At 40.6% G+C, this 24,525-nt stretch overlaps 1 protein-coding gene across 1 annotated transcript in view; it reads right to left on the reverse strand.

The window, feature by feature from the left end:
- Positions 1-24,063, reverse strand: part of IL15 (interleukin 15) — a 36,642-nt gene extending 12,579 nt beyond the window's left edge. The window contains exons 1-3 of the mRNA XM_042470364.1: positions 23,711-24,063; positions 4,964-5,110; positions 1,457-1,565 (exon numbers count right to left, since the gene is read on the reverse strand). Of these exons, the coding sequence (XP_042326298.1) occupies positions 1,457-1,530 (74 nt within the window). The 5' untranslated portion in view covers positions 1,531-1,565; positions 4,964-5,110; positions 23,711-24,063. The remainder of the gene's footprint in view (positions 1-1,456; positions 1,566-4,963; positions 5,111-23,710) is intronic.
- Between the last annotated feature and the right edge of the window lie 462 nt (positions 24,064-24,525).

Here is a 24,525-nt window from a genome sequence, read left to right on the forward strand (position 1 = left end):
GTTTGGGTACCATGTTAGGAGAATGGTGAGATATAAATTAAATAAATGAGTATTTGTTATTTCTGATCAGAAAAATATCCCCACACTGCTCACCATCCAAACTCAAAAAGTTATTTGATTTACATTTTAAGATGAACTGACCTAATTTTCACTTTCCAAGCAATCAGCTTTCAGTTTTCACACTTCTTCCAAATTTTATAATCATTTTTTCTGTTCATGAAACATATAGAAAATTTAATCATGGAGTTTTATTAATGCTAGGACTGAGTTGTTTCTTTGTACTTCTGCTCTGTCTCACCTGAGGGACCTGCATGTTTTGATCTCTGGACCACAGATTACACTGTTTCTAGAGATGGGGATCCAATACTTCATCTTCAACCCAGCATGCACTGCCTGGTGTAATCAGCTACAAACAGCTACACCTACCATTGTTCATGCAATTTCCATTTAATAGTTGAGTTTAACTGCAGAGCTCACAGCTACAATATATGAACATTTTCAGGAGGCTTGCTATGCTCTGCCCGTTCCTCCAGTCCTTTTCAATCAACTATCCTGATGATATGTTTTGAAAAACCCAGTATATGGAATTTAGTTGTCCCTCATAAACAGATTGGCTCCCTGTACATTTTTAATACTAGAGACTTTTCAGTTGTACAAAAATGCACACAAGAACATGTGTACATATTTGTGCAGAATGAAAATTGCAAACTGGTGTAGAACTGGGACAGAACTTGTACATGACAAATGTGAATGCTACAAAAACCTGCCTATATTCCCTTAAAGTCTGTTGCTAGACTATCACATTTGCACAAGACCAAAAGCAGGAACATTGTTAGTGGAACCTTTAGACATCACATTGAACATTGTCCATTCCTCTCTTGAGGTTCATACAGTACTAACCAAGGGCCCATATTTGTGTGCCATTTAATGATTTTCAAGAAAATATAATTAAATTTATATTCCTAATCAAATTATTACCAGTGCATTCGGGAGTGCAATTACTCTATCTATTATTTTAATCCCCATCCATGCCATTACATATAGCAGCACTAATATAAACTATAATTTAAAGTTATAAACACCAAAAAACGAATTCCTACCAAAATATCCTTTCATTTTGTGAAAAGGCAGTATTCCTCTTGTACTTCAATTGCACTACTGCTACAGATGTGGTTTTTTATCTTTCCTTGCAGTTTGTTTTGTTTTGATTTGTTCTTTAAGAAAAATATCATCATGACTACAGCATACTGATTTGCCTCCTTAACTATCTAATTATGAAGACAACTGTTATGTCTGAACAGTAATTTCACATAAATACTAAGATATTTGGGGCAGGCAGTTCAGCATAATGCCTCACTTATTCTAACTGGAAATAGTAAGGTATCCTGCAAAGTTAAATCTCCCTGGTAATGTACACATAAATGAGGACATTTTTACTATTTCAAGCTATAATTACCAAAGAATGAAGATGGAAATGGCAGATTCATTAATTAACGAGCTCCAGAAATAATTGTTCATAATGACATGCATTTACTACTGAAGGTAAACATTCTCAAGCGTGTTTCCTGAAAGACATAATTTGCGAAGGGGAGGAGTGAATAGTACACAAATACATTGCACTGTACAATCCTACCTTTGTTTTACACACATTTTTATTAACCATTAGGAAACTCATTCTGCAAACAGAATATAACAGAGGCTAGATGATGATGGTTAAGCAGTATGTGCTTCACTTACTGGCAATGGGAATAGAAATACTTAATGCATTGATATACAGGAAAGTAAACTGGGGAAAAATTCCTCCATGCAAACCTGTTTTTCTGCTCTGCTGAAACAATTGCACTGCTGAGGTGGTAAACAAAAGTTGATGGATTAATGAATAACCTATAGGGTTGCTGTAATTCTCTCCCATAAAACCAGGACTAAAGTATACGAGACGGGGCTGGCCAGATTAGCAACAAAAAACACCAACCCACATATAAACATTTTGTTTTCATGTACCAATTATACTTTTCAGGAGACTGTACTTGGTCAAGATACTTTGATTTATTTTCACTGCACATCAGTTTGTAAAATTCAGTGCGACTTACATTGGCCATGTTGTACTGAATGTCAAGAATGGACCTATTGGATAACAAGAGTGAATATATTTTTTCTGATCAGTCCACTGGAAACATCTGGGAAAACTTTTAGGTTCTGTATAGGTTTTTCCAGAGATAACAGTACAGAGACTTGAGAAATTCAGTGTTCTACACCCAAGAAAGGGGCCTTTGGCTTCAGAAAGGACAGAGACATTATGGATCCAAAGTGAAGCAACTTTACCTACCAAGTTCACCCAGATCTTTTTGGACAAGCATATACTACTATTTACTTGATCTCTACATTCCTAAATTCAGCCTAAATGAAACATTCCCAGTTATGGTAATGAAAAAAAACCTGTTAATGCTAAGGATAATTACAAAAATTCCACAACTGTATTATTATTATTATTATTATTATTATTATTATTATTATTATTATTATTAATATTATTATTATTATTATTATTATTATTATTATTATTGGCAGTATATCAATATCCCACTTTCCCCAAAAAAAATGGGACACAAAGCAGCTTACAAATTAAAAGAACAATACAATCAAAAACATCCAAAATGAGCATTAAAATAGAATTAAATTAGAACAGGATTAAAACATAACTCATTAAAAGGATAAAATGCAGTTTATAAAGATAAAACCACTTAAAACCATTACACATTAAAACAGTTAAGAATATTAAAATGCATTAAAACAACAATAATAAAATTACCATGAAAGCATTTGTGAATCAAAACCATTTTCTAAATATCCAGCAGGTTTGTATTAACCAATTCCATGTCTTGTGAAATACAATGATGTATAAATTGAGCAAACCATGAGTACTGAGGATAATAACAACAACAATAATAAAGTATTCATTTATATCCCACATCTTCCCTTTTGGGGATCAAGGCAGGTAACAACAGAGGTTAATACAATACAAAATAATCAAACAAAACAAACCCCCAAATCCCCCCAACCCTCACCCTCCCTCCTTGAATAAAATTACCACAATAAAACCATATATAAATATAGATCACAATAATAAGTTAAAATCAATTTAACACATGGAGACAGCGGTGAGATTTAATCAGAGAATCAGACTTGTTCTAGTTTGGGCAAAGGTCAGTCTGGGAAGGCCCAACGGAAAAGAACTGTTTTTATCGCCTTTTTGAAAGCCTCAAGGGAAGTTATTTGGTGAGTCTCTTCCAGTAGGTCATTCCTATAGAATCATGGGATTTGTAATTTTGTGAGGCACTGAAACTCTTTGGCAGAGAAGGCTAAAGACCTTGTAAAACTACAAATCTCAGGTTTCTATAGGAAGGAGCTACAACACTTAAAGTGCTATCAAACTGCATTATTTCTACAGTGTAGATGCACCCTGACATTTTCCTGGTGAGGTGGAGCAAGACAATTTCTATACCAAATGTGGTCCTGAGCTGGACTGATCTGGGTCTGGTTTATTTGAAGCGAGGCTGGAGTTGATCAACAGTCATTTGCTGGGGCCGCATTTCTAAAGATGCAAAAAAATGGGACAGACACACAAAACACACACACATAGTGTAACCTCTGATAGTACAGAAAGCCACGTCTGTTTGTAGCTTACAATGGAAAAACAATGGATTGCATTTTTTAAAGCAATAGGTGCCATTCATCAAGAGCCACCTTAATATCAAAGCTGGGCTTGCTTGTGTGTAAGGTGTGAAAGGAACCTAGCTTACACAATCTAACTATGGCGGGTTACACACCGCCATTTAGTACGTAATGAATACATACTAGGGTTAGGAAGGGGCGGTGCTTCCGCACCCCCCTAACCCTAGTACGTATTCTGTATGTACAATATGGCAGCGGCCGTTCCACACGGCCGCCGCCATATTTATGTATCGGACGCTGTGCGTCCGCACGTGTCGCGGCGTCTATGACATCGCGAGTCCGCCCCTGGCGCCTCGCGACATCATAGAGGCGCCGCTTAAAGAAGCTCCATTTTGGAGCTTCTTTTTCGGTCCGTGCAGGAGCCGTGCGGTGTGGCTGCTGCGGCTCCCACATGGAACAAACGGCGGCGGCGGCAGACCGCCACAAAGCAGCGGTCTGTAACCCACCTATAGGATCCTGGAGGCAACTGCTATCATAGAGCTTTGTTTTTTTTAAAAAATGAAGTAATTTGGTAACCCAAGTAGAGATTTTTTTAAATCTATTAGCCTCATTTTAAAATACAATAGTATTTCATTTTGAACATGGGTTTTAACTAGTCAGGTTAAATTGTGATTAAACCTGCTCCGATTTAAGCAATATATAAGATGAGATGAGATGAGATGAGATGGGCTTAATTCTCTTACTGCATATTAAATTCCATTCACGTGGCAAGCATCATTTATCTGGTAGATGAACCAGAGATAGCAGTTCAAATGCCTGGCTCATCATCTCAGAAAATGACATCTGACTAATTTTAGTTGTGGTACTATATGCTCCAGGACATGGCAAGAAGAAATGAGGACAATTTAATCCATTCAATATATGGCCCAATTAATTAATGCTGACTAGCTTCCAATGGCAGAAGTGGAGAATGTCATTTTGCTCTTTGTTCTCTTCGTAAAAATCTGGGTATTAATATTAGTTTCCATTATTTATGACAGACCTTCTATCCTCTATTCCTTACTGTGTTTTCCCTCAACTGATCAATTAACAAATTCACAATGCCCTATACAAAAATACAGCTGCAGCCTCATACATAGATACTTCAGAGTAAGCACCGGTAAACATAATAGTGTTTTTCCAAGCAGACATGTATAAGATTTCAATGATAAAATAAGCATCGGCAAAACTCTTTGTTTCTTGTAACCATTTACTGCAACAGTTATTAAATCTTCAGCTTCTCTGAACTCACCTTCAAACAAATGGTGCTGTGTCGTCATTCTGTGATGGCATCATTATGCTGTATCAGATGTAGAAATGGGGTGAAGAATGTACTGAAAAGCACGTTAAAATCAGATATTGCTGTTTGTTTGAGTCCTCCTCCTGCCGGCACATCTGGCTGAAATGATAAAGAAAAGCTTTAGTGAGAGTCTCTCTTTCCATACGCACACATACACACACTGAAGAAGGTTCCAAGTTTTGTCCTTGACCTATCCACAGGTCATGGCAAAATCCAGTTTTGGCCCCAAAACCTGACCTCGACTTATACATGAGGTCAACTTATAGTTGAGTATATACGGTAGGTGCTTGAGAAGTAATGGCTCAAGTGTTTAAGGGAGAATGGATGCAGATAGTGTGGTGTAGCGGTTAAGATGTAGGACTGGGATTGCTGCATCAGTTTCCTAAACTTTTAGACTTTTTTTTCCTGTATAGGAAAACATCCACTATCTCCTACCTCCAACTGTGGCTTGTGAGGAAACCCAAAATGTTCCTCACAAGCCCCCAGCCCTCTTCCATTTCTAGCCCTGTCTGTTATAGTGCTGTATAGTATTAAACAGCACCCTCAGGTGCAATACTGAGGAAAATTGTCCCAATTGCATAGCATAGCACTTTTGGGGGAAATGCTATTTTAATGCTAGAAAGGACTTGTACAATAATGTTGTAAACTGAGACTGCCCTACTTTGTCCTAACATGAGAAGACATGACTCACTAGAAAATATAATAATGCTTGGAAAGGTAGAAGGCAGTAGAAAATGAGGAAGATCACCTTCCAAATGAATAAACTCAATCAAGGAAGCTACAGCTCTTTCTGTAAGACCTTAGAAGAGCTGTTGGTTGCAGGGTGAACTGGGAGATTATCAGACAGGGGCGGGGGGGGGGGGGGGGGAGCCAGGAGAAAAAGGCATACTCCTGGCAAAGTTGCAAAATCATGCTGGAAATTTTCAAACACATTGCACTTATTCGAGACTTAACCCATGAAGATCCAGGAATGCTCCAGCAATAAATCATTCACAGGTTAAGTCCAAGCAAGTGTGACATCATCTGAAAATCTTCAGTGCCATCAAGCAACTTTGCCAAAAGTATGCCTTTTTCTTCCCCAATTTTCCTCATCTGGTAATCTCCTTGGGGTTTCTCATACATGGGGTCACTTTAAATCGAAATTGACTTGATGGCAGTTAACAACAACAACATGACCCCTGAAGAAGTGCAAGTATAGATCAAAACATCTTGAGCTTGTTATTAATAAATCAGTCATCTACTGAGCGCCTTGAGACTTGTCTGCTGTTTTCTGCTGATTATATTGGGTGCTTCTGAGTTTTTGTTTCCTCCACTGTTATTATGGCAGGAAAACAAGGATCCACAATTCAAAGGATGTTGGGAAGCTGGAGTGTGTCCAGAGGAGGGCAACCAAAATGGTGAAGGGTCTGGAAACCATGCCCTATGATGAGCAACTTAGTGAGCTGGGTATGTTTAGCCCGGAGAAGGGAAGGTTAAGAGGTGATATGATAGTCCTGTTTAAATGTTTGAAGGAGTGTCATATTGAGGATGGAGTAAGTTTGTTTTCTGCTGCTCCAGAGAACAGGACTCAGAGCAATGGATTCAAAGTACAGGAAAAGAGATTCTGTCTCAACATTAGGAAAAACTTCCTTGCATCAAGAGCTGTTTGACAGTGGAACACGCTTCCTCAGAAAGTGGTGGAGTCTCCTTCTTTGAAGGTCTTTAAATGGAGGCTGGATGGCCATCTGCTGGGGTGCTTTGATTCAGTATTCCTGCATGGTAGAATGGGGTTGGAATGGATGACCCTTGTTGACTTTTCCAACTCTATGATTCCATGAAAAGCAAGATCAATGGGGATTGGAAGCTTTCACATCTCTCATTGTCCAGCAATTCTCACCAAGATCACTGCCCTATCCTTTCTGACAATAATAATAATTATTATTATTATTATTATTTGTATTCCACTTTTTCACAAAGGAATCAAAGCAGATTCCAACAGTATAAATAAAACAATTAAAAATTATAATTTAAAACCCCCAAAACCCGACCCCTCCCCCCAATCATAAAAGCAGTGATCAACCCCTAAAAAAAGATTAAACATCAAAAAATTTGAAACTGTCCAATATGAATACACTAAAATTTCAAGCAGATTAGGCTAGAAATGAGTCTTCCTCTAGAGGAGGGGGATACGGGGGCGATGGTATCAATCGTGATATCGGTATCTATAGAGGGGGAGGCAAGTCTAATGGATCTAATGGATCTAACCGAGTCTGGAAAGGCCTGCCGGAAGAGATCTGTCTTAATAGCCTTTTTAAAGGCTTCCAAGGTAGTAATATGGCGAATCTCATCCGGCAGGTCATTCCAGAGCCTGGGAGCGGCTGATGAGAAGGTCCTCTGGGTCATCACAGAGAGTCAGGTCTTCTTAGGTTGAAGCAGATTCTTCCCAGAGGACCGGAGTGTGCGTGGAGGATTGTATGGAAGTAGGTGCTCCTGCAAGTAGTCAGGACCCAACCCATGTAGGGCTTTAAAGGTTCGAACCAACACCTTGTAGCTTGCCCAGAAACTGATAGGCAGCAAGTGAGGAGATTTTAGTACCGGTGTAATATAGGCAGTTCTGGATGTACCCATGACCAGCCTGGCTGCCATATTTTGTACCAGTTGAAGTTTCCGAGCTTGGCATGAGGGTAGCCCCATGTAGAGCACGTTGTAGAAGTCGAGTCGAGAGGCCTTCCCACTCTAGGAAGGGGTGCAGTTGGCATATCAGCCGAAGCTTAAAGCAAGTGCTCCTGACCGTCGCATCCACCTGAGCCGTCAGTTGGAGTGATGAGTCCAGCAACACCCCCAAGCTGCGGACAGAGTCCCTCAGGGGAAGTGTGACTCCATTCAGAACTGGCTGGCATAATTCCATTCCCGGATTAGGGGTCCCTATTACAAGTACAAGTCTTACTTGGATTCAGTTCGAGTTTGTTTTCCCTCATCCAGTCCATTACCGCATTAAGACAGGCATTCAGAGGAGAGACGCCATCCTTAGTCACTCAGCTCTTATCTGAGAGATTTTGTCTGCGAAGTAGTTATTAAAAGCATCACAGCAGGCTTTTGTAGGTTCCAATAAAGAGTTCAGGGTGGGGGGCATTTGAGTCAAGTCCCTTACCACCCTGAATAGCTCTGCTGGACGAGACTTCGCAGACGCAATAGATGCAGAATAGAAAGATTTCTTAGCTGCATCTATTGCTACTCCACAGGATTAATAGTTCCAACCAGCTCTGAACAGCATCTTTTACACACAAACTTCAACCCCACAAGCAAACTGCTCAGCTCAACTGGGATGTAGGGAAAAGTAGGCGAGACTTCCACTAACTTTATCAAGAGTGGCCAATCCTTACCTCTTGGTTACAGTAATACAGTATAACAACATTCTTTTTGTCTCTTGTTTCAAATTGTGGGTTATAGTAGTGGGTGGTAATCACATATTTCTTGGTTTTAGCATTTTTAAAAAGTTTTACACCATATTTTTTACAAAATGTAACAGCCTGTTCCAGATTTTATTTTCTTTTTCGTTGGACACAACTGATGAACATTCATAAAATCTGAGTGCTTAGAATGGGTACCACTAGTATTACTTATTATTTCTCCCAGCCTTCAAGGGCTCCCAGGGTGGTGCACAAGTAAAAGCAATTAAAATAGTAGTTTTGGGCTATGATTTCAACCAAGTATTAATAGAACAAGAAATCAGAATCTACAGCACTGTTTGTGAAGAGCTGGGATCATGGTTTATGAAATTTACTGAGACAAGGAAAACTGGGCTGGAGAAAACAAGAAAGGGAAAACAAACAATTGTTGGAAAGTTTTATTACGTGAGTTGTTTAATCATTTGTCCCAAATATTTCCTCAGTTTCTTTCTTTTATCATTTTTCTTTCATTGTACATTCTGACCACAGTGAGTAATAACCTCTCCTTTGGCAAAACCAAAGCAGAGCTCATTCCTTTCACATCCTTGCTCAGCATGGACTTGGATTTTTACCTTTCAATCTTTACAGTAATATGCCTCCAAAGACACTTTTTAAAAAATCAATAAGCTTTGTAGTGCTTTGAGCCTCAAGCTCCCAGCATTGTGTTGTTTAGGAAATTATGTGCCTTGCGATTACTGCCTGCCTAAAATAACAAGTGAGCTCTTGGCATCATGCTGGGCTACCTCTTCATCCACAGTAAGTACCATACAATATTCAGTACATTTACTAAGGCCATTAGAGAACAATAAAGAGATAGGAAAAAATGAGAAATGAAGAGATTAAAATTGAATAAATGTATAAAAGTGTGAGGATGAAAAGGAAAGCATTAAGAATAATAAAATAATAGTAGCAACTGAAACCAGAAATGGTAAGAAGGTAGACAGAAAAAATCAGGACATGGAAAAGGTTTTCTTTTTGTTTTTGGGACTTCACTTTCCAAAATTCCATAGCTATCATGGAGTTATAGTGCCCCAAAAGTAATTATATTAAGTCCTGGCAAAGTTCCCAGTTTGAAATCATCCATAATAATTCTGGGATATTTCCAGATAGAAGACTCTCTCTCTCTCTCTCTCTCTCTCTTTCCCGTTAAGAAACAGTGGAAAAACATGTACAGTCAGTCCTTCTTATACATGGACTTTTTATATGCAGATTCAAGGATCCATGGTTTGAAAATGTTCAAAAAAAGTATAAATTTCAAATATCAAACCTTGATTTTTCCATTTTTTATACGGAACACCATTTTAATATGTCATTATATTTAATGGGGCTTGAGCATCCACAGATTTTGTTATCCACAGGGGATCTTGGAACCAAACCCCAGCGTATAACAAGGGTCCACTGTAGTAGCAGCCAGTGTCTGGGGTGTGTGCATTTGTGTGCAGTGAATTTGTGCTGGATTTTATTACAGACTTCAACATTATTCAAGGAGCTGAATCTACTTTGGGGATAGGGTTCAGTAAATAAAATTGGTTGATGTTAGCTACCTTCAAGTTGAATTCAACTCATGGAGACCCTGTGGATGAGACATCTCCAAGACTCCCAGTCTTCAATCTCTCTGCTCAGGGCCTGCAGAATCAGGCCTGTTTCCTCCCTAATTGAGTCTATCCATCTAGCATGTGGTCTCTTCCTCTTTTTCTGCTGCCTTTCCTAGCATCACTGTATTCTCTAATGATTAATTTTTTAATCTCATTATTTGGCCAAAATATGAAAACCTCAATTTAGTCATCTTGGCTTCCTGAAACAGTTCTTTCATAGCCATCTTCCCAATCCTTGTCTTCTTCTGATTTCTTGACCACTGTTTCTATATTTGAGGCTAGGTATGTGAACTCAAATAAAATACTTTTGTTTAAATTTCTGGAATAAAATCTAAAGCAAATTCACCAAACAACCCAGAAGTCTGGAAATTCACAGTATTTTCATTCACATATCAGTAGAGAAAACTTTTTATATAAAAAGCATGTAGTTAGAAAAACCTTCAGAAGTTCAAAATTCAGAAGCCGTGAAGAGCTCTTTGTACCTAAAAATGCATGGAGAGCATTTTGCACATCCCTATCTCTAGCCCCACCCATTAATGCACAAATGTGCCTCTTTTCACCCACAAGACATTGATTGGTATGTTTTGTCTGGTACTAAAAGATGTCACTGCATATTAAAAGGTTATGTTTTGCCCTCGTTATGATCTAATTGCTTTGAGTTATCAGGCTCTTTAAATGAGGGAATTACAATATTTATGTGTCACATAAATGATGCATTATTTTCTAAGGACATCTATAAAACATTATGCATCTTGAAAGCCACCTTCCATTATCTGAGAGCAAAGGATCAGTGAGTTGTATCAGCTTCCCCATTCCAGTCCTCCCCACCATTTCTGAATGTGCAGTGGAATTTTACTATTACTTCCACCTCCGCAAGGCACTCACATGAAAAATGAAAATATGGAGGAAACACTTCCTGTGTGATGAATATCCATGAATTATCAGAAATGCACAACTATAAATCTATGTTATGTTCAGTATCCCCTGTTTAACTAATAATAAATGCAGACAACAATCATTTTAGGAACCAAGATTGTGTGCCACTTCTTTACCTTGTCAGCCATGCATAAAGTAAAAATGAAAGTATAGGACAGCTTCAGCAACTCTTAGTCTATTGTTAAAAGTCACTGATGTCAATTGTACTTGGTGGTTTAATCATGCAAGTACTCTAAATACAATATATTAACTGCTAATAGGCGGTCAGCACTCATTTGTCATGGAAGAGACTGCTTGACTGAACAAGGTACTCAAAGCATGTTATGGCCTTTTTTAGGCAGTCTTATTTTCAGCAAAATGAACAATGGTCTGTAAAATAGGGGGTCGGACTGAATACAACCTGTCGAAATTACAGCAGGGTGCTAAATTGGCAAGACTGTCCATTTTAACAAACCAGAGCTGTTTAGCAGATATATTTAGAGCCTTATCACATTCAAAAAGTAAGGCAAGAGGCAGCGCCGGTTTCTGTTTACATCTCTGCATCTTTCTTTTGAAACGCAATTAAGGCTCTTAGTCTACCAATATCTGAAAGGGCTTTATATTAACTGCAAAGTGAAATGGATAAAATAGCATCAAATGGCTTGTAAAAGAATCACTTTGGCCCCCAAAACATAAGACTCTGGACAGCTGTCCTTATTTGTCCCGTGACTCTGTAAGGACCACCTGACACATGTCATCCTTGAATCTACTTATGTTGTGCTAAATGCAGTCACCACAAACAAAGTTAATAGATTTGTAATTATCAGTTACTTTGGCTTCATTATTTCACCCGAGAAGCAATTTGTTTCTTTGTGTCCAAAGGCCAAAGGTTTTACTTCATTACCTTGCTTCTAAAAGATATGAACCTCTTCATTTCCTTCAATTAGAAATATTCAAAGATATCGTGTGGAGGCATGCCGTAGAAGAATAAATAAAACCACAGTTTTTTAAAAAGGTAGTTCTAACTTATAAACTGCTCTGGAACCAAAGCTAATATAAGAAATAGGTCAAAATGAAATTATAAATTTATTTACAGCTATTCTTAAAAGGAAAGAAACAGAACAATTTGGTTTAAAGAAATGTGTGTAAAATCAACTGAAGTACATATCAAAAATAAAAGGTTGTTCCATTGTATGACATTCAGGCAGCATAAATAGGTATATTATTAAAATCATGGGTAATCATTCTCAAAGGCAGTAGTATTGCCAGCAAGAAATCTATTACTTTCTACCAACCAGCTCTGAGATGCAAAATTATTTTGTGTTTTACACAGTACTGGCTGCTTTTATTAGTTTGTTTAGTTTTTTGTAAATATCATTTTGTAAATATTGCAAAATGGTTTACAGCTGTGGTGTCAAGGTACTCAGAGCCAGATGAGAAGAGAACTTTCCAGTTGCTAATACTCCATTTATTTACTATGTTTTCCACATTGTTGGAAGTTTTACAGTGTGCCAGAATGTTTTTCATTCAAATATGATTACTTGCTTTTGCTTTTTTTTCTTACTCCAGGCCTCTGGGGGCATTTTTTTTCCTTTGCTCTCCGTTCTATTTTGGATCCTCCCTCTTTACTGACAGCTTTTTTACTCTTATTAGCTATGGATTTTTAGAATCTTTCTTTCATAGCTGCCCTCCCCATTCTTAATCTTCTTCTGATTTTTATTCTTATTAGCTGTGGATATCTGATGACAAATGTACAGGGAGAACAGCAAAATAATAATAATAATAATAATAATAATAATAATAATAATAATAATGCTAAAATAGCTGAAGTGGCCACTGGTTTAGATGACTTAAATTGAGAAAGGATATTATCTTGCAACTTGTAATAGCTATAATGAGTAACATTTTTGTTGTTGTTCAATGGGGGTTATGTCTTCAAATACCAACAAAGAGAGAGGAATAGCCTCATGCTTTGCTTGTTTGCTTCCCAGAACCATCAAGGCTGTGTGCTCTGGTTGAAAATGAAACTAGGCTAATGGACTGTCTGCTCTAGCAAGGCCTTCTTATATTCCCATCTGCTCCATCCACCAAGTGGCTTGATAATCTTGATTATATAGTTCTGTGTTTCATTCAAAATTTACAACATAACATACATACCTCACATAAATTTGATGGTATTTTTTGTCAAAGTAAACCATGCATATACTATATGGAAAGGACATATCTAGCCTCTTGGGCCTGCCTCTGAAAGAAGTATTACTGTATAACAATTTCCATAGAACTAATTGGGGCATCCAAGGAAGATGTGCGTTTTTCACCAGCCAAGTTCCTCTGCCTCTGGATCTCTTTAGTCAGAATTTCTCTGATTCACAGATTTAAAGCAAAGGATCTAATCTAAGGTCTCCTTTGCCTGGATCTCAAACTGGATTACATTTTTGTGCATACACCAAAAATTAAGGCAAAAATAAAACATAATCAATTCCTGTTTTCTTTGAAAAAGAACACCTTCTAAAAATTCACCTGACACAGTAGGGAAGAGAATGAGAAAAGACATGGAGTGGAAAAATCTGAACACCCATCTGAAATCAAATAGTAGTGTTTTAAATAGTGTCAATGTATGTTCTCTGGGAATTTGCATTTAAAAAAAATCTTTCCCAAGCTACAAACCTTTTCCTTTGTGCTACTGCATCCCTAGAATTATGCTACAACCTTGAAAATCCAACAATGGAATCAATTCATGGTGCTGTGCTGTAGGCAATTGATGTGATGGAACCTGTTGCATTAGTTCTGAAGATCTCAGAAACTGCAGGGTATGTTCTGTTCTTCACTGTAACAGAAAGCAGACAACCTTCTCATCAGTGAGGATCAGATCATCAGCCAAAAGGACATTTTCTTTCCAGCCTAAAGCTTTTAATTCCTCACTGTTCTTTAGTATCTGAACAGATACAGGAGAATGAGTGATGTTCTGCTTCAACAGTTCTCTTGATATGCTTGCTTTTTTCTGCTTATACAAACCAGGCGACATGCCTACCAGAGACAGACAGTCTCATCCACCTCACGAAAGTCCTAAAGCATACTTCCTAAGAAGCGAGTTCCTCTTAATTAATGAGACTCAGTGGCAGCAGGTGGCTTCCATGTCAATACATCCCTGTTTCAGGTTTTAAAAAGAACCTTAAAAGAGCTGTCCAAGTTTGGGATAAGGATAGGGTTCAGCAATTTGAATAATTCCTTTAAAGTTTTGAATAAAACCCAGAGTGGTTTCCCACACACATACACACAGAGAGATGGAATCTTCCAGCTGCTGTGTATCAGGCTTACTAGAAAGTAGCATGCTTTGAACTGAGGCTTTACACTGCATGCATTGTGACTACAACTGTTATGAATTCTAATTAAATCAAATGGAAACATGCCTTGAGCTGTGGAGGAAAAGCAGGACAGAAATGTAACAAAAAAGGTTTTAACCACAGGATAATATCACATGGGGGGAAATCAAGGGATTAAAAAGGCATTTTCCTGGGAAAGTTGCATGATCATGGCGAAGATTTTCACTCACATCGCAAGAACCAGGAATGCTCCAGCAACAACCCATTCATAAGGAAATCCAATGAATGGTTTGTTGCTGGAACATTCCTGTTTCTTCTCGGCATATGTCCTCTTAGATCATGACTTCATCTGAAAATCATCACTGCGATTGCACGACTTTCTCGGGAAAATACCTTTTTAATCCCCTGATTTTCCCCGTGTGATACTCTCCATAGTTTATACCACACATCTTGTATGGCAAAATCTTTCTGGACAAGTTACCATGGTTTTTGTTTGTTATTGCTAACTGCCCTTAAGTTGATTTTGAACCATGGCGACCCTGTGGATGAGACATCTCCAAGAACGCATGTGGCCATCCTCCCTTTCACTTACCCTCCACCTTTCCTAATTTGTGGTTTTTTTCAATTAGTCAAGCCTTCTCATGAGGTGACTGAAGTAAACACCCTCAGTTTTGTCTTTTTGGCTTCCAGGGAAATCTCTGGCTGATCTGCTTTAGGATCCATTGTTTGTGTTTTTGCTGTCCACGGGATCCTCACACCTCTCCAGCACCATCTCAACAATGATTTTCTTCCATCTTCTTTCGTAACTGTCCAGCTATCACATCCATACATGGTAACATGGGAATACAATGGCTTTGTATGTTTCTAACATTCGTTACTGAGTTGTAAACTTTGCATTTTGAATTGTTCTTTCATAGCTACCCTCCCCATTCTCGTATACTTATGATTTCCTGGCTACTGTCCCTGTTCCTATCAATGTTTGATCCTAGGTAGATAATCTTTTACTATTTATTCCTCATGTCTATTATAATTTGAGTAGATAAAATTGTGTGTTTCTCTTATGTTCAACAGGTAAATCCTATCTTTTGCATTGCCTTGCTTCTGTTGATTTTTCCTTACTAGTTGTCTTTGAGGTTTTCTGCTAGTATTATGGTGTTGTCTGAGTATCTTAGATTATTGAAATTCCTTCCTCCTATTTCCACTCCTTCTTCTGTGTCTAGGCTTGATTTTCTTACAGTATATTCTGCATACAACTTGAATAGGTAGGGTAGGCCCGTTCCGCACGGGCCAAAAGTACGCGCCAAGTGCGTACTAGGGTTAGAAAGGGGTGTCCTTTCCGGACGCCCCTAACCCTAGTACACACTCGGCACGTACAAAATGGCGGCACCCGTTCTACATGGGCACCACCATCTTGACATCGCAAGCACCTAGCGTCAGCACGTCGCGCGGCAGAAGTGACGCCGCGAGTGCACGACTAGCGATTTGTGGCGCCACTTCCAGGGTGCAAAAAGAAGCCGCTTTTTGCGGCTTCTTTTTGTTGCGTCCGGGAATCGTGTGATTTGTCCGCTGCAGTTCCCAGACGCAGCAACCAGCGGCGCCGGCAGAGCACCGTTTTTGGGCGCTCTGTAATGCGCCGTAGTAAAAAGCAGCCTTGTCTGACCTCTTTGCCAATTGGGAACCATTCTGTTTTCCATGTTCTGTTCTGACAGTAGCCTCTTGCCCTGAGTACAGATTCCTCATCAGGACTATCAGATGTGTTGGCACTCCCATGTCTTTAAGGGTGTTCCATTGCCTTTCATGATCTATACAGTCAAACGCTTCACTAGAATCTATAATTCAGGCACGGTAGAGACCACAACTTGGGGGCGGCCTGCTCCCGCCCCTTTTCATTCTGGATTGAGGGCAGGGCAGCCACACCGGCAGCCCTGCACCCCAATCTGGAGTTTTCTGGGCCATGGAGAAGTGGCAAAATGCCACTTCTCCATGGTGCGGAAAAGAGGTATCCTTGGGGTTTTATGCCCCCAGACACCGGCCATTTGGTTGGAGCAGGAACGATGTGCACAGCGAAAAGGAGCTCTGCTTCGGAACTCCTTTTTGTGCTGCTGATAAAAGTTATTGTTTACACACCCACAAATAAGGGGGAGGGGGAACTAAAACTATGTATCATTAATAGGGCATTATACTTTTCTAGTAAGTGGATTTTTTTAAAAAAAAAATCTTCCAACATCAATAGCTTTAAGTTACCCCACAAAGAAGTAATTTATCTTTCTCAGGCCCATTACAGACAGGCTAAAAAGTAGTACTAGGGTTAACACAGGGCAGTGCTTCCGCACCACCCTAACCCTAGTGTGCGCATTGATACGTGACGACCGCGCCGCCTCCAAACGAGGCGGCGCGGTTGTGATGTATTGGGGTCGCGGCAGGGCACCTAGGGCACCCTTTCTGCGACCCCGGAAGGAGCTCCGTTTCGGAGCTCCTTCCTGGTTTGGTCCGCTGGGCGCAGCCTTCAGACGGCTGCGCCCAGTGGACCAAAGGAGAAAGGTGCCAAACGGCCTCTTTCTCCTTCTCCCCGCCGCCGCGGGGTGTCCTTGGGGCTTGAAGCCCCAGGGAGACCCCTTTTCAGGCTGCGGGGAAGGGGCCTTTTGCCGCTTCCTCGCAGCCCGAAAAGCGGCGGATCGGGGCCTCAGTAGCTGCCACTCTGCACGCTGAGGCCCCAATACAGCGGGGAAAGGGGCGGGTGCAGCCCGCCCCAAATGGGCGGTCTATAACCCGCCTCAATCTTTTTTTTTTTATTTAAAGAGCATTAATTATTAACAGCCCACAAAAGGAAGCAAATTAAATCTAGGTTTATTAATACTATCAAGGCAATTCTCCTTTAAAAGTGCTATTAGTGATATTTCACATTTGCCATCTTTTGTTAATATTTATGTTTTTTACTTGCAAGAAAACAGGTGGTCACTATTAGCTTGACTGGATAGTTTAGCATTATCTGTTGAAAAATGGAAATGTTCTAATCCCGGAAACTGAATGCCCACACAGACACCTATTATATGGGACAAGAAGAACCCTTCTATGGCAGGACATAAGCAACCATATACATACAGTGAAAAGTATATATCTATAGCATTGCCTCAAATATCTAGGCATCTAACTTGTGTATTTATACACACTATTAAAATTATATTTATGATTCATCTGTATTCTAATTATACAGATTCAACACATTAATAGTTGCATCTTTTTGCCATTATATTTCAGGCTTGGCCCCTATTTTGAAAGAACCAGAATAGAGCATTGCTCAAAGTGCTGGACTTCAGAGAAAGAGGCGCAAATTCAAATCCCTGTTTGGTCATGGAATTTGTGGATGTGTGGATCAGGACATTCAAAACCTTAATGGAGGAAAAATCCAGTATTCATCATGGGGTCCTGGTCTTCCAAGATAGATCATAATCACAAGTGACATTTAAATCCATCTTAATGGGTATTTTCTTTAGAGGAGCAAGAAGCATTGTATGCATCTAGAATAAGTAAAGGCTCCATTGAGTATAATGTACATTCAGCATTAGCACTCCCCACAGTATATTTATACCTAGAAGGTATTTTAGCAGAACGTCCACTTGCATTCAACAGGACTGGCTTCTGTCACAAGTAAAAGAACAGAGAAGAAAAGGACTGTAGAGCAAAATATCTAGCCTTTCCATGAAACACCTCCAGAAAAAAATAGCCATTAATAAGAGTTTCTTAAATAGCTCAAAAATCTGTTGTTTTTGCCATTAAATCAACTTCGATTTATGACAACCATATGAATAAGATGTTAGTATACTAAAGGTGAAAATGTTCAGATGTGGCAATGGCTGCAGAAGCCTAAATTGGCTACAGCTGGAGTCCAGAGCAGCAGCCGGATGTTCAAGGTCAACTGAGCAGGACTAAATGTAAATATGCTATGTCTTCAGTCTCAAGAGGGATTGGTGTCTGTGGTGCATAGCAACTTGTATAGGAAGAGGCTGGACTTGGTGGTCGCCTCATGGTAATTCTGTATATAAGGAAAATGCTGTTCTGGTGGACTGTGGGAGTTTGGAGATAGTGTGGTGTGTTTTGTATAGTAGTGTCTTGCGCATGTTTATTTGAAACAAAGTAATAAAGCCCTCTAAGGAGTGAACTGCTGGAGAGTGATTCTTTGATTTAGCAGCTGTCTCTCCAGGCATTGTTCCAGCAAGCCGAAAGCTTGTATTTGGAGTTTCGCTCTGTTCCTGTGTTAGATAGATAACTGGCATCGTCATCCATTTGGCACCGGACCGGAATCACAGGCAAGATTCATCACCCAGATATCAACATAAAAGACCTCCAAGATCCCCAGTCATCAACCATCCTGCTCAGGCCTTGTAAACCACGGGTGGTGGCTTCCTTGATTGAATCAATCCATCTGTAATGCAGTCTTCCTTCTTTCCTGCTGCCTCCCACTTTCACAAGTGTTATCATCTTTTCCAACAGGTCACCTTCCTATAATTTCAACCTGGCACTTTATGGTCAGCACAATAAACATAAACATATAAACTGCTGTCAGTCTTAAATGAAAGGGGCCCCCCTTTCTTTTTTTTTTTTTTTTAAGATACTAGTGGAGCAGGTATAAGCTTCTGTAACTGACCTTCAGCACCTTACACAAAGCAGAAATTCCATTTAGGATACCAAAAGTTATGTGGTTACATTTTCATAAAGTATTGGTGAACAACCTCAGAAATATTTGGGAGTCAGTCATTTGCCAGCAGGAGATGTACTATATAATTAAACTGTCATCCCTATTGATAGCTTATTACAAGCAGGTAATAAGATATATATGTCATTACAAACCATTGCACTGTATTTTATGCTGCAAGAGATTAGGGTACGTTTCCAATGACAGCATAGAGTGATCACTTAGGGATTTTTAAGATTATGGACACTATAAATCACTATCTACAGTTTAATAGTTTAACAATTATCTACAGGGCTGGTGTTAGAAAATGACTAGCAATGAATAGCCACTTTTTTCATAGGTGAAGAGTGAATGTTAACAAGCTGCATTGTAAGAAATCCCAAAGGAGCTGTAGAAGAAGTGGTTTATACAGTTTTACTCTAATTCTGCACAACTACATTTATAAATAAAATCCAACAATGGTTGCATTAAGGCACAATAATAAAACATTTATAGTGGGCTAACTAGAATCAATCTATTCCTGGGAGATGGGAATAACCTCAAGCATGGATGGGGTCTCTAATCCAAAGGGCCTTGTATAATCTACAAATAACAGGCAGTCTCACGCCACTGCCGGTTGCTGCGTCTGGGAACCGCAGCAGCCAAACCGCGCGGTTCCCAGGCACAGCAACAAAGAAGCACCAAAATGGCGCTTCTTCCTGCACTCTGGAAGAAGCGCCACAAGGCACGAGGCGGCACTCGCGGCACCACTTCCGGTGTGTGATGTCTGGACGCTATGCGTCCGCAATGTCAAAATGGCAGCGCCCATCTGTATGCAGCGCCGCCATTTGACATAGTCGTTACACGCGAGGGGCAAGACGTGTCAGGAAGAGCTGCCCCTTGCGTGTAATGACGGCACCCCATAGGGCCCGTCCATAACGCACCTAAGAGATGTTGCTGCCTGAGGCAAAGTACATGACAGTCTCTGCTCCCACCCATTCCACCTACAAAAGCCAACCAGACCAATAGCTGAATCTTACTTCAATGTTTTGATGGGACAGGAACTCCCATCTCACCTGAAGGCAGCAAACTGCTTAGAATACACACCACTTTCCCTCAAGGGGCTCTTCCTGCCATCTTACACATCATCAGCTACCTGAAGCAACTGCGTCAATTTACCAGAGACTGGGACAACATTACTAATCTTTAAAAAGTAATTTCAGCCTTAAAAATAGGGAAATGGGCTACATACTCAAATACTCAAAATGATCTTCAAAAAGCAATGTTTCAGAAGTAAAATTATCTGTGCTTTCTGTGTGTATGTGTGTGTGTCATCTGTTGATTTATGGTGATCCCAAGAATTTCATAGGGTTTTCTCAGGCAAGGGATACTCAGAGGTAGTTTTGCCCATTAATTCCTCTAAAATACAGCCTACAGCAGCTGATAATCATTGGTGACCTCCCACCCAAGTACTAACTGCTTAGGTTCCAAAATCAGACAGGATCTGGTATTGTTAGGGTATTGAGGCATGTACCTGTGCTACAACCAAAAAAACAAAAACTAAGGATTTAACTTTAAATTATAGGCTGGGAAAATGTTTTTCCCCATCTTATTTCTACTCCTCCAGTTATATATCACCAGTAATATAATTACTTATAATTCATAACTTCCAACCTCTGCCATTTGCCTAACAGTAGGGCCAGCCCTGGTGCTATGCTTAATTTAGATCTGCAGCTCAAATTGGTATGTATTAGATTTCTTGATTTATCATTGTTTTAAAACAAAGGTGAAGAAAGCATGCCCTGCAGGCTGAAAACAGCCAACCCAGCTTCCAAAACACTATTGAAAAGCCTCAACACTGAGAAGAAAAGAAACTAAAATTCTGAGTGATATTTGCTCCCAAATGCCCCATAAAAGTGCATCCCGCTACCTCTGGAGGCATTCACGCTTACCTTTTTATACTGAAGAGATGCAGATCTCCACAGTGATGCAATGTGGCTGGGAAAGTGATCTAGATCGATTCAGTAGCACATTTGCACTACTGAAGATCCAGATCGCTCCAGTCCTAAAAAAAAGATGTGATTAGTTCAAGTGGGTTTTTCACACACACACCCTGCAAACTGTGCCAGGTGCATTCGGGGCCAGTGTGAACGTCACAGAAATAGCCTGGCTTCACACCAGATTATTTCCAAAATGTGAATGGACCCTCTGTCTTGTCTGGATTAAGTTGCAATTTGTTTGCCCTTATTCAGTCCATTACTGATAGCATCAGTATAGTTGAATAAAGGACCAGTCCAAACTCTGCAAGGGAGACAATTATACTTAAGAGTAAGCTGTTTGTTAGTATTTTACCTTCACTGTTTTAAATGCATGGCCTTTCCCTGCTTACTTTCTGCCTAAATTTAAGTGGTGCCTATATAAAAGAAACAAAAGCACTGAAGCTCTTTTAACTCCCTCCAGCGCAGTGGTCCCCAAACTGTGCCCTTAAAGAGATTTTGGACTTCAGCTCTCAGAAGCCCCAGCCATGTTGGCCAATAGTCTGGGATTCTGGGAGCTGAAGTCCAAAATTCCTTTAAAAAGCTCAGTTTGGGGACCACTGCTCTAGCCCAGAAACATTAGGCTAATCCCTTAGTTATTTTGCAGGCAGCAAATGAAAAGTAATTATACTTTCTTACAGACTGCTAAATCCATGTTGATTTTACTATGCAGCAACTAAAAATACTGTAGAAATTTCACTTTGGCAAATGGTAACAAAAATATTGTTGCAGTTACACAAGGAGAAGACAAACAGGTTTTAGTGACTGATGACAAGATAACAGGCCATTGTAGTGGTGTGCAGTGATAGCTACTGGCTCCAATATCAGCAAAGCACTGAATCTACTCCAGGTTTTTGCCCATAACTTTAACAAATCTTGCCAAGAACCCTGCTTATCGAATGTTAGTTCACTAATAAGTGGTACAGAAATGTACTTGTGATTGCTATAAGAAAACCTCACATTAGGGTCACCTGAGGAGGGTTTGAATCCCTGCTTTGCTAGAAAACCCCACTGGTTGACCACAAGCAAGTCATACTCTCTCAGCCTCTGAGGATGTCAAGGGCAAACCCGCTCTGAAGAAACCTGGCAAGAACATCCTGTGATATGGTTCGCTTTGGGTCTCCAAAGAAATGACTTGAAGAAAACACACAAGGGTTGGCCTAAAATCAAAAACAACTTGAAGGCACACAGGAACAGCAGCCTGGCAAACACTGGCATTTAAAGGCTTAAATAAATCATCTGAGTTGACAAACTTCCCTCCCCTTTTTCCAATAGCAGTGTTCTATCTGCGTTTTTCCTGTTGCACATTTTCTATCCAGTTGCACACTTGAGGGGGAAAAACCACAAAGCCACACAGACCAGACCGCTCCTTATGTAACCAAAAGAGACTACATGCACAAGTGTCCTATCAGGCACTCTTGGGGGAAAGTTTGCAGGGATACAAACAACTGGAGAGAAATCAGGCCAAAAGAGGGACCACGGGATGAATGTGGGATTGGGAAAGAGGTAAAGATCAGGTGGGAGGTGACATGGATGTGGTGAAGGCCATTTTGGCTCGCTGGAACACAAGCATCCAAAGCTGCAACATTTTGCTGCAGTTCCTACTAGCAAGGAAACAATGACGAGATTCTCATCCCCCTTGAGATTAATCACTTAAAAGCCAAAGGAAGGGAGTTGTTCCTTGGCCCTTTTGAGAAGCCAACGCCCCAGACTGCTTATAACACAAAATAAATACAATGTGCTTTGAGCATTGGACTATGGAGTTTATCACACAGAGGATAAACTGGTAAAATCCTGTGCAGAAACGGGATTTTAAAATCTGGGTGTTCTTTGTCAGATGCATTGGCGTGAAAGAGAAATAACGTGAAAATAATCTGAACAGAAAGCTCTTTTGTAGTTTTAGAATTTAGTGAAAGTAAAAAGGAGCTGGTTTTGACAACTTTTGTTTGGATCATTTTTGAGTTATTTCTCTTTCATGCAAACGCAAGTTGTTTTCAGTTTAAATTTAGTTTCTGCATGGGATTCGTCTCTGGTGATAAACTTGTTTAACTCTGGAGGCCCGGGTTCAAATCTCTGCTCAGCCATGGAAACCCAATGGGTGACCTTGGGCAAGTCACACACTCTCAGCCTCAAAGGAAGGGAAAGAGCACCCCCCCCCCCCAAATAAAGCTTGCCAAAAAATCCCCAGGATATAGGTTCGCCTTAGGCTTGCCATAAGTCCCTGAAAGGCACAACAACAATTCAACGCTGCCATTGCATGTAATGGGAACATTCATGGATTTTGGCAAAACCTCCTTGGTCCAAAACACACTGCAGAAACAATCCAGTTTGACATTGCTTTAACTGCCCTGGCTCAGTGCTAGGGAATCCTGGGAAATGTAGTATATTGTGGCACCAGAGATTGTGGCACAAATGGTGAAGCTGCACATTTTCTGGGGGAAACAAAGTAACAATAAGTTGCAAGGGATAGAAGTAACCAAGGAGAAACTTTCCTGCCTGGTTTTCCTTCTCAGAGGCTGCATCCACACGGGGGAAATAACCTGGTTTGGCACCGCTTTAACTCTTTCTGGCTCAAGGCTAATTCCAACTCCCAGAATTCCATAGTCTTGAGCCAAACCTGGTTATTTCCCCCGTGTGGGTGCAGCCCAAGGGTCCCGCCAGACCTCTCTGCTCCGGCTGCCTCCCTCGGGCTGTTTTCACTTTCCTTTGCCTGTTGTCAAACAAACTTACTCGCTTGAGGCGTGGGAACTCCAGCCGCCAGGGTTGTGGTTGTGGTTGTGGTTGTGACCCGCGCAGGCTGTCCTCCTCCAGCCAAACCTGAAGCAAATGGGGTGGGAAAGGGCGAAGGAAGCCAAGTGGGTCCCTCAGTCAGGGGAGTGGAAGCGCAACAGGAGCGCCGTGTGGACGTCAAGCGCGGAGGGAGGGGAGGGAAGGCAGGCTGAGCCGTCCCTCCAGCTCCTTCTGGCAGCAATCAAGCTTGGTGAGGAGAGGCCGCCCAGAGACTCCAGCCCCAACTGGCCCTGCTCTTCTGAAGAAGGGGCCCTCAAAAGAGGGAGGCCTCCTCCTCCTCCTGCCACACCTGCCCCCCCCCCCCGACACCACAGGGACCCTCCCTGAGAAGGGATTTCAAAGTGTCCTCCCATTAGAGCATGACCAGAATGACCGGACATCCTCCTTCCTCTCCTGTCCAGCAGGAATTTCCAAACTGCCCTCCATTTGGAGCACTTGCCAAGATGCCCAGAGGTCCTCCTTTTCCAGGACATAGCCTCTTCCATTTCGGCCTCCTGTCCAGGAGGAATTTCAAAGTGCCCTCCATTTGGAGCATGACAAGGATGACCAGACATCCTCCTCCTTTTCCAGGACGTGGCCTCCTCCATTTCAGCCTTCTGTCCAGGAGGCTTCCAAAATGTCCTCCATTTTGCGCACAGCAAAGAAGCATGAATTTACATTTCTGTGAATGTTTTTCACTTTTATTTGGGAAAGTACTACGTTTTTCTTTAAGGTCCTACATTTTGCAATGCCTTGTCCTCCTTTGCGGTAAGGAC

Source organism: Sceloporus undulatus, chromosome 5 (genome assembly GCF_019175285.1).
Source record: "Sceloporus undulatus isolate JIND9_A2432 ecotype Alabama chromosome 5, SceUnd_v1.1, whole genome shotgun sequence".
Lineage (NCBI taxonomy): Eukaryota > Metazoa > Chordata > Lepidosauria > Squamata > Phrynosomatidae > Sceloporus > Sceloporus undulatus.